The 11,198-nt window shown below is 48.3% G+C and overlaps 1 protein-coding gene across 1 annotated transcript in view; it reads left to right on the top strand.

Moving 5' to 3' along the window:
- The window catches only part of OIT3 (oncoprotein induced transcript 3), a 19,397-nt gene extending 11,295 nt beyond the window's left edge, over positions 1-8,102 (top strand). Inside the window, exons 5-8 of the mRNA XM_010144947.1 lie at positions 1,326-1,486; positions 2,116-2,531; positions 6,644-6,743; positions 7,923-8,102. Coding sequence (XP_010143249.1) covers positions 1,326-1,486; positions 2,116-2,531; positions 6,644-6,743; positions 7,923-8,102 — 857 coding nt within the window. The remainder of the gene's footprint in view (positions 1-1,325; positions 1,487-2,115; positions 2,532-6,643; positions 6,744-7,922) is intronic.
- Positions 8,103-11,198: the final 3,096 nt, after the last annotated feature.

The following is an 11,198-nucleotide window of genomic DNA, read 5'->3' as shown; positions in this document are numbered from 1 at the left end:
TTCGTTCCAAACATGTTTAGAAACAGAGAGAGCCTGAACCAAACTGGTCCTGAACTTTGGAGAGCTGCAGTTCCACACTGTCTTGCGTTACATTTTCTTATTCGTCAGGGAGCCAGTAGAACAGTGAAGCTTTAAATCCACATGGAGCCAATCAGTTTTCCAAAGGATAGTACAATCTCTGCATTGTACCGTGTTCTCAAAGTCCCTTTGCCTCCTTGTGAGCTTTGCCATTTGACGTGCTCTGTTATCCCCGCTTGGCTTCTGCTGCGGATGGAAGAAAAATTAAGGTCATTCTTAGCTCTTTAATTTTCTGTTCTAACTCAGCAACATCATTATGAGAGCATATTGCTGTGGGCACACTGCATACATTTTGGCATATCACCTTGAAAATACCAACTTTTAATAACAAATACTCCCTGCAGGTACACAGGAGCTGTTACAAATACCCTGGCTGGGCCAGGAGAATTTTATTAATGGGACTAAAAGGCATGTTTTAGCAGTGTACCCTGTACCCAAGTTCCAGAATCCTGTATTATATAATTAATGATCGAAATTAAGGAAAGGCAGATCACATGAATGTCAAGGATTGGGACTGTAATTAATTTTAGGGAAAAGCTTGGGGAACTAGTTTATTTGCAAAAAGTTTTGTCATGTGATTTTAAAATACGATAAATGGGAACTCTGCAAGGGGGTTGTTTTCCTGGCTGAGAAGGGACCAGAATACCTGCACCAGTATCTTTGTCCTCTCTCTAGCTGAATACATATATCTACACCCAAGGAATACGTGCAGCAATTACTTTTTTTGTTGAAGATTATTCCTCCTTTCCTTTTTCATTTTGTCCAATCTCCATGTTTTCTCCCCCTTATGTAGTGGAATTTTAATTAAAAAAGTCCACATGGAGGATCTGTATTAAAATTCAAAGGTTGGAAGGAGATGGAATGAGTGAGTCTGCTTGTCAGAGCTGCGTTTATTGCTTATAAAACTATTCTCTTCCCAGGGCATAGCAGTGCAAGAGATGTCTGTGCTGAGCAGGTGGGAATACTGCACAGCTAAGTTTCTGCTGCGAGTGTAGCGGTCGTCTTTGTCGTATTCTTGTGGCATCACTGCGCCAGGAGAATTTGGGGCAGTGATAGCTCAGGAGGTTTGTGTTGTGGAGGTAGGAATGTGAGATAGATGCTTAGATTACTATGGTAAGACAGTAGTAATAAATGCAGTATGTGGTCACCCTTTTTATTCCCCCCCAATAATAATTGCTATAGCCCTTTCCTAGCTCCCTGGTGGATTTGTAGTGCAGACTTCTTCTGGGGATTTTTTTTTTTTGTAGTTCCAGTGCTGTGCAAGTCCAGCTCTATTGAGGTGAGCATCCCAAAGGACCTGGTTGGAGGCCTGGACCTTTCCCTCATCAACACTTCATGCAAAGGAGTATCCAATGGCACTCACGTCAACATCCACTTCTCCTTGAAGTCCTGTGGCACTGTTGTAGATGTATGTATACCCATTGCTGTCCTGTCTCTTGGGACCTCTCGGATTTGGAGATTAGCTATGGCTTACTTGGGGAATAAAGTTGACTTATCTGTACTGTCAGAGCAGTTTCCTGTGTTGCCATGCACTTGGCCTTAGACTAGACCTGGGGTGGCATCCTGAAAGAGAGGTTGTTCCATGTTCTCTCCAGCGTTGTGCATCTGTCAGCGTGGGTACAACTTTCTGCTCACCTAGTGCTCCGCAGAGGCAGCTTCCCCACCATTCCGAGTCAGAAAGCGCAAGTGGTGTCCCTCTTCACCTTCCTGTTGAGACAGAATCTTTTCCCCAGATACTGTTTTGGTGGTTATACTGGCAACTGGTCAGAAACCAGAGAGCTCATCTTAGCAGATAGGTAGCAACTGGAAGCAAATTTCTCTGCTTCATGGAGTACAGGGCATCGAAGTTGACAGCAAACTGATAGAGGCCGTTAGTTCATAGGTGAGGATGAGCGTTGTTCTAGTTGCAGCATATAAATTCATAGGCTGGCTAGTTTGTGTCTGAGTTTCCTGAACAAGGTAAACTCAGCTGCTAGTCTGAACTCAGAGAGGTCTTTCTCGGTGATCTTCCCTTTCCCTTCAACTCCTTCCCTGCAGGTAATAAATGATAAAATCATTGCGACCAACCTGGTGACCGGCTTGCCAAAGCAGACTCCAGGAAGCAATGGGGACATCATTGTCCGCACCACCAAGCTGCTGATCCCAGTGACCTGTGAGTTCCCGCGCCGGTACACCATCTCTGAAGGTTATGTGCCCAATCTCAAGAACTCTCCCTTGGAAATCATGAGCCGCAACCAGGGCATCTTTCCTTTCACTCTTGAGATCTTCAAAGACAAAGACTTTGATGAACCCTACAGGGGTGCTCTTCCCACCCTCAAGCTTCGGGACTCACTGTACTTTGGGATTGAACCCTTGGTACATGTCAATGGACTAGAGACACTGGTAGAGAGCTGCTTTGCCACTCCCACTGCCAAAATCGATGAGATCCTGAAGTACTACCTGATTCAAGATGGGTGAGTTCACTGTTCCCTCTCTGTTCTGGGAATTGGCAGTGGGGCTAGGCTGCCTGGCCTGTGTGATGCAGGAAACGCTAGCAGTTCTCCACAGCAGCCTGACTGCTGTGTTCCCAGCAGCAGCCAGACCTTCCAGCCATCAGGTTGTAACTGCCTGTCCCATCAAAAGTGATTTGGAGAAAGCGGGAGGCAGCAGGAGATGTTACTCCAAGTGCAGCCTTTATAGGACATACTTCCCTGTAACTAGCCTTGTGGATAATTGGGTTGGCTCCTGTGGAAAAGATGTCCTTCCTGATATCCTCTCTGTGCCAGCCCACGGAGAGCCAAACCAATCGGCAGAATGGCTGTGTGCCAGTGCCACTCAGGCGCTGCAGAACTGGAGCAAGTTTCTTAATTTTCCCGTAATGGCTGCCTTATAGCATGAGCCAGAAGACTTCATGGCTGGTCCTGGTTGGAGCTCCACAAGCTGCCCTCGCTTTGTGCCCTCTGTGCTGTCTGTCAGTGCAGTAAGTGGTAAGCTTAGGACACCCTCAGTGTGGCTGTGATTTTCTGAGGCGTTTGGGGTTAGCGATCTTTCCAGGATATGCTAGCAAAAAACTCAGGATGGACCACTGTAATGAGTTTTTCATCAGAGGTTTGGAGAACATGGCTGTGGGCTCTGCTGTGGCCCCTAAGATGACCCCTGTTTTCAGACACTTGTGTCGGTGCCATGGTACAACATTGCTGTGGAGTATTTGCATTCAGCAGTGCCTGGCAGCTTAACCATACGACGCTGTGGAAATGTCACAGCTGGGAACCGGTCTGCTATGCTCTAGGGAAGAAAGTCCAACAAGTGGTATCGAAGACGTACCCAAGTGTCATAGTCCAGCAGTCAAGGGACCCTGCTGGTTTAAGTCCTGTATTCTGTCTGCCAGACCATCTAATGAGGACAACAATTACTGCTCAGCTGCCAGGCTAAATTGCCCACTGTGACAGCTGGTGATGGCAAGTCCTGCGTGATTGGCTTGTAGCAAAAGGGTCCTGCAGAGTACAGGACACAAAAATACCACTTGCGTTTCATTCTGAACAAAGGTTTTGCCTTTGGCTTGCTCTCCCTCTATCCTAGGCTGCGGTCCTGACGTTTCTGGCCTTTATGAGCAGATTTGTAGTGCAAGGATTGATCTCTCAACTCCCTGGCTTGGCTGTTTCTGTGGACCCTTTAGAGAGTCAAGGCTCCAAACATTCATTCGTCACTGTGAGTGGAAATGATGGGATTCTAAACTGTGGCCAAAACCCAAGCAAAACGGAGAAGGGAGAAGGCAGAAAAGTTCATCTCTTGAACTCACCACAGCAGTAGTTGGAGGATTTATGGCACCAGCAGCCCCTTTTGGTACTGTTATCCTGCAGAGGGCATTAAAACTTCACTGAAGGGAAAAGTGGGCTGGATCTGGCTGGCTGGAGCTTCATCCAGCCTGCTCTGCTCTGCTCCACTCCCCAGGCCCACTGCGGGCCCCAGTGTCCCCAGTCCTGTCATCCCCATGTGCTGTGCTATATTTGGATTGAACCCGCTGGCTTAGACCGAAGGCTAATGATGTGCTGTTGAGCTAACGGCAGTTCTTTGTGTGCTTGCAGCAATTACAAAGTAGTATCAGCTGAATACGCTGCTCCCAACAGCTCTGTAATAGCCCAGTTTCCTTTCATCAACCTGGCCCCAAAAGCCCAAGGCAATAAAGATGAGATTTTAAAATCGGTTTGATTGCATAGGATCAGACCTGCAGGAGTTAACTGCAGCCTCCACAGGGAAATAAAATTTAAATTTGAGGGGACGTACCTTAGGCGTGAGGGATGGGGAAATCCCCCTCTCCTACTTTCTTTCTCTGTTCCTTCCCTGCCATCTCCAGCTGGCAAGAGCTGGAAGTCGTCTTCTGTGGGACTCCTGAACCCTCTCCCTGTGCTGATGTGATGACACTGGGAATCGGGAGCTTGCCTGATCCCTCCCTGCTGTGTCTGCAATACCCTGTATGGCTGCTAGCCCAGCCAGCCAGCCCCAGAGTAGCTCTCCCACTTCTGATCTTGTTCTTCCTCTTTCTCCAAGCAGAAATAAATAAAAGGCATTGACCGATTGTACAGGCGATAAACATTGCAGCTCTCTGGAGCATCCAGAGCAAGGTCATGGGCACTGAGGGCAACCCGTTGTCATCTGATGTGGGCAGGAGCTGTGATTCATCTGAGCGTGATGTGGTTAAGGTGTGTTCCGTCGCAAGGCTCATCACACGCCTTGGGCTGCCCCTTGTTTGTAGGGCTGAGGTGGTTATTTAATTCTTCAAGCTCTCCTTTTTACCTAGGAACCTCTCAATAAGAGTGTCAGAGCACAGCTCCCGCGGCCCAGCCTCTCTCTGCCCCCCTAACTGAAGTACACTATGCGCAGGAAAGGGTTATTTTCCCTGTATCCTGACCAGAGTCGCCTGTTTTCCCTCCATACCTATGTACCCTGCCTCTTCTCACCTCTCCAAGGTGGGGAAGCAGGATCTGGTGGTTTCGTAAGGGGGTGGGACGTGGTATGGCCCCAGGCACAATGCGAAAGAGACCTCACAAATGAAGGTGTGCCTATGAGTTGACATTATGGCCCCACAGCTTGGCCAGTCACTTATGAGAAGTTTTTAACTGTCATTCTTTAGAACCGGATGCCTTCAGGAATGCTATTTTTAAAAGCACTTTTATCCCAAACGACTCAGTAACGCGAAGTGTTTGGCCTCACGGGGGAGAATCTATGTCAGTCTTTCTGGAGGCACAGTGTTAATCCACGAGCTCTGCTTGGTGGCTTTTCATGATGTCCTCCCAGGCAAGCCCTGCAGACAGGGATGTCCCTCCAGACCATGACCTCCATTGGCTGAGAAAAGCTACAGGGGCACACGGTGGTGAAAATAACGCTAGGATCAGAACTGTCGGTGCTCCCGCGAGTGTACGCTGCCCTGCTGCGTGTAGCAGAAGGGCCATTCTGGGAGGGATTGCAGTAGGCTGCTGCCCACCGAGCCAAGCCAGCCACACCGCGTTGAAATTTCCAAATACACCTTCTTCTGAAAGCGGAGCTATGTAGAGATGGGGGGGTTGCTGCTGTTTGATAGCTGAAACTGAAAAAATAATTTGATTATGTCAAACGTCAGCATTTCTTACATGTTTCTGGTATAAAGATGGAAGCTAAGGGTTGCTGCAAGAGGAGGACTTCCAGCTCTCACCTGTTACCTTTTGTCTCTTCCACTGCCCCTTTTTTTTATTTAATATCTTGCATATTTTACAAATTAACTTGCTAGAAGGGACAAGCTGCATCCTAATGCAATGTAACAGCAGCACGCGGGCCTCTCAAAATGCCAAAGGCTTTGCAATAGGCTGCAGAAGTTACCAAGTCACCCGAACTTTTCATCTTGCTGTTGCTCTGTCAAACTCTAAGTAGGCTGTAACAGTTTATAAACAGACTGCACCTGGGATGTAACTCTCATTAAAAGTAGCTTATTTTCCTGCAGTTCTGTGACCTCTTGCGTGACCAGATAGTGCTAGCGAGGGAGAAACTGGAATTACGGGTTTTAGGGTAGTGAATTTGAGCTGTCTGACCAAGCCCAGCGTGAAGAAATATGTAAATCACGTAAAGCAAAATAAATCTGGATTTCTGTGTTTTTTCATCATCTGTGATATTTTATAATGTGAGTATAGGCTTCTTCATTTCAAGCATGATTTCTGTGCTTATGTATGTGTATACAGAAAGTACATAATGCATTCTGCACCGAGTAACAGTTCTGTTGATCGCTGCAGACTGTTGCACAGGAAGGTGAACTGAGGACAGACTTGCCTGCAGCTCTCTGGCAGTCCCTCTGCCGAGGGGACTGGACCACGTCCTGCCAGCGCTCTGCTGCTGAGCTGTTCTTTGTCTGGAGATGCTATTACCATCGCTGTTGTTTTTCCCCATCACTGTCGAATTTTCTTCCATGGCCAAAGGGGAAGTAACATGGATGGTAGTTTAGCTCAAGAGAGCCAAGCCCTCCTTTCCTTTCTCCAGTTAAATAGGCTGAGGTGTTTTTTCCTCTTTCTTTTTCCATTTCTGGGAAACCCATTAAAGCCTATCCCTCTGCTTTCCTCAGCTGCGTTTCTGATGATTCGGTGAAGCAGTACACGTCAAAGGACCATCTTGCCAAGCACTTCCAGGTTCCCGTGTTCAAGTTTGTGGGCAAAGACAACAAGGTAAGCACACAGCTGGCTGTACTAGCTTGTAAATGGGGGGGAATGGCTGGCCCAAGGCAGATGCTGCTGTGCCTGTCCCAGCAGCGTCCTGTCTTTAAAACAAGACAGTCTACAGTTTTGAATCTCTTCAACCTTATATCTTCTCTGCTGGGTGTCCAGATACAGGGCCACCACACTGGTTAATACATTGTGAAACCAGGCCATCTAGGCCGGGCTCTGGGGCAGAAGCTTTGTCGTGGGAGGACAGTTGAAGGATGATGCCGTTTTCCTAATGCAAATTGGTTTCCTCGTCTGTGCTAGAGAAATCAAGAGTTTCAGTTACTGTTGCTGTGCTCAGCCAATGCTGCTTGCTCCAAAAGGCATAAAGCTGCTGCTCCAGCTCCTGGAGAACCTCAGTAGTATTAAAATAGATGAGATCTTTTCACAATTCAGGAATTTCGCTTGGCCATCTGATTGCCACTGCTGCCTCCAACCTGCATCCTCCCAGCCTGTGCAATAGATTTTGCTTCAAACATCACCACTGACCAAAGATTCCCAAAAATCTGCTCCCCTAATTGCTGCTTGCAGGCATCTTGCTTACCCTCCTTGCCATTTAGAGGGCAGGGAGCAGCACTGCTGTCACTGTCTGCCTTTACTGTGCAGAAAAAAAAGGCAGCTGTCTCCCTATCCTTTGTGTTCTTCTCCCCTCAGCTACCAGTCTTAGCCCCTCATCAACCTTTCTTCCTTTGCTCCTCGGACTTCTGGCTTTATGTTTTCTCAGCATACGTCAAATTCTCTCTCTTGCGTGTTTCTATCAGTCCATCTCATTGTGAGGCTTCATGCGTTCTGGCCTGCTTCCTACCGTGCAATTCCGCCCAGTCCACGTGAGCTTGTCCAAGCATATTCCTGGCATTTTCTTCTCTTCCTCTGAAGGATCATTTCATGCCGTCATATACCCTGTCTAGCCCTTGGCTAACAGGCAGACAGATGCCATACTCTGGATCTCAGCTGGGCACCCTGCAAAAGGTGCCCTTTCCTGGGCACATAGGAAAACAGGTGGAGATGGAGCTGTGGATGCAGGGACAGAAATGGCTGTGGCATGGGGATGGTGTCACTCACGCTCCCCCAGAGCTGGCAGCGCTGCCAGTCTGGCTCCCAGAACTGTGGAGTAAGCTGGCCTGCTCTCTCACCACCCTCCAGGAGGTGTTCTTGCATTGCCGCATCCTCGTGTGTGGGGCGCTGGACGAGAGCTCTCGCTGCGCCCAGGGCTGCCGGAGACGGGTGCGCAGGTCGGCTGCAGTGGAGGAGGAGGAGTCATCTGATCGCGTGGCAAACCGCATCCTGACAGGCGGCCCCATCAGAATCGACTTTGACGACTAACACCCACCACTGGAACAGCATCTCCACCTGAGACCAACCTTCCTTATCAATTCCTTCTTCCATGGTCATTTGAGAAACGAGGTATTTGGTAAAGCTCCATTTGAGCCTCAGGACTTGTTTCGCTCGCTGCGTGGCGATCCTTTGTGCAGCACGCTGGGCGCACGAGGCAGCCCTCTGAGGGCAAGCCGGACCACAGAACAGTTAGGTTTTACCTGCCTTTCTTCCCAACAACCCTTCGGTTGAAGGGACCCTGTTGCTTTGCAGGCCTGAAGCGTTCCCCAGCCTTGTCCTTCCCTACCTCTGCCTGCAGGCTCCACGGAACTGCCTGTCCTTGACTAAACAAATGTTATCCGAGCCCTTCTTGCATCAGAGAGTACAAATAGTATCGCAGCTGAATGTGTTTGCTGTGCATTTCTGTGGGGGATGCTGAAGCTTTCCAATGCACTGAGATTTTGGATGATCATTAATAAAACATGTATAAAAATAAATATCTCGTAACTTGTAAGTTCCTTGGAGCTATAAAAGAGTTGTTGTTACAGGCAGCTAAATCACGGATCTATTAAATATAGACATTTAAATGTTATTTTTAAATAGTAAAAGGTATTTAATAAAACTCAGGATTTTTTCGGGTTTTTTGGTAATTGCATGCAGCTCAACAGCGTTTCCTCTTGTACTTAGTGTATCATGATTTTTCTTCCTCTTCTCCCTCCACCAAAAAAGTGGTGACTTTCGAAAGTGCTATAGCACTTTGATTGCAAGAAAAAGACCATTAAACACCTATAAACACCCCCACTCCCAGCGTGCTGCTACTGAGTCTTTGTGTGAAAGTTGTCATGCATTACCCTGGACTAGGGAGGCTGCAGCTCTGACAAAGGAATTAGAGGAACACGCATGAAGTATTTATAGCCATCACTTGTAATGGGGGTAGTTCTTGGGACAGGGTTGTCCCCAGTGAGCCTGGTGACAGGAGACATGGCAGTGTTGTTTGAGCAACTGTGCATTCGCGTCTCCTGGTGGATGAGAGCTGGCGAGGGACACAATTACTGGTGATGGTGGTGGCATCAGGCTTGTCAGAGATCTCTTTGGGTTGTCAAGCTCCTTCCAAAGAAAATATAATGGATGATCAGCCCAGGCTCCTCTGGGCTTCATTCAGGAGCAGGAGCACCATCTGGTGAAGGATTAGAGATGTGGGGCGAAAGGAAGGAGGCAGCAAGCAGTGAAGGACAAAGCAGGAGAGGCAGGGCTGGAGGACGAGAAGGGCACAATCCAACTCCACCGCTGGCTGTGGCACCGCAAGTGTGTTTGTGAGGTTTTCTGCAAGAAGCTTCCCGGTGTGCAGTGCTGTCCTGTGTGTTCAGAGGTGTGCTGGAAGCACCCCTGGCCTGCATTACCCATTTTCTGCTTTGGTCAGAAGCAGCTGAATAGCTGCCAAGTCCGAAATTTGTTGCTGCTCTGGAATGGATGGGGAGCCCATCTGAAGGGACCGTTTAGAAGGGAGTCACAAATCACCTGGCAGTCTTCCATTTCACAGATTTATTTTTTCTGGTGAGCGAGATTCCAGTGAGGAATGGGCATTTGATGGGCTGGGAGTTTCACAATTCTTCTAAATGGCTTCACAGCTGCTTTTCCCATTTGGGAATGTGTGTGTGCATGTGTGTGTGCTAGAATAAATGAAAATGTTTCTGGGCTGATAAGCAGGTATAAGTGGAAAGACACTTTTCATGTGTTATCTAACCATATGTGACAGAAAAATAAATGAAAAAGCCCCCTTCTTGCACTGCTGTGCATCTCCTGGTTCCACTGATCCACATCTGCATTAGGACCGCATGGGTGATTTCCTGCTGTCACTTCTTTGCTCAGGCAGCCCCTGCTTAAATATACTTGTTTTGATAAAACAAGAGCTGGGAAATTAATTGGCTGGTCCTTTCTGGAGAGGCAACTGGTGTTTTTCGGTTGCGTGAAAGATGTGGGGGAGTGGTAAAGGCAGAGGTTCATTCCTGGCTTGTTTCAGATGTTGCGTATGTTGTTTGGTTCTCCCTGAGAAATCCATACAAAGCAGCTTTTCCACTCTGTGGCTCTTTAGTTAAATAATCAGGCGGGGTAATGAGGAGGAACACTGGTCTGCGTGGCCATGTGAATGGAGCGGTCTGGGAAGGGGCTGAGTTTGCCCTGCAGGCAGGATAGTAGGTCATCTCTCTGCCACTGCCCTGTGGCATCGTCTATCTAACTGCTCCTTCTCGGACGTGGAGGGCATGGCTCCTAGGCACAAACAAAACCATTTTTCAAAGCCTTTTAGCTCTCCTCAGTTTGCCTCTTGCTTCCATCTGTCATCTTTGTCAGCAGTACACCCTGGACGTGTAATCAGAGGCCAAACTCATCTGAGAGCCAAGGGGGTTGTCGGTTTAATGTAATCTGCCACGCCACAAGAGTGGAAGCAACACACACTGCACACAGGCAGGGCGTGTGCAAGAAGCAGCATTCATTCCCCACCAGCGCTCCCGAAGGTCCAGGCAGCGCTGCCAAGCATAGTTCAAAGTCCGAGCTGCATCAGTGCTGCCCAGCGGGTGCAGTTGCTGTTCTGGCTGGGGCCACCTCCCCCTCTCTTAGTAGAGGATGTGAAGTGAATGTTTGACTGTCGGATGTCTAGGAGTAAACACCTATTACCTGCCATCTAAGTCCCTGCTTTTATGTCCTCGTTGGAAACACAGGGATTGCTGTTTGGGCATGCTGCCTAAATGGATTGAGTGTCGGCAAGAGTCACAAAGAATCCTGCCAATACGCAAAGTCAACAGGAAGCCACCGGGTGAGCACAGTGCCGCCTTCCTGTTCAGAGCAGGGTGGATGTGAAGATGACCCAAGGTTTGTGAATTGATCTGGAGAGTCCCATCATCAGCTGCTTGAGTGACTGTACACCACAGGGTAGCAGGAGTGGCGCAGAGGGGATTTTTAGTTTGGATGCAGGTGTTTTACTGGAGTTCATGCATTGGTTTTCGCCTATGCAGGATTATCTGGTGGTTTTCTTGAGCTACTGCCACCACTTGAAAGTTCGAGAGTTTCCTTGTAGAGCTGCTCATAGCATTTTTCAGATTACAACAG

This window comes from Buceros rhinoceros, unplaced genomic scaffold, assembly GCF_000710305.1.
Source record: "Buceros rhinoceros silvestris isolate BGI_N320 unplaced genomic scaffold, ASM71030v1 scaffold10171, whole genome shotgun sequence".
Classification (NCBI taxonomy): domain Eukaryota; kingdom Metazoa; phylum Chordata; class Aves; order Bucerotiformes; family Bucerotidae; genus Buceros; species Buceros rhinoceros.
This window is presented reverse-complemented; position numbering and strand designations above follow the sequence as displayed.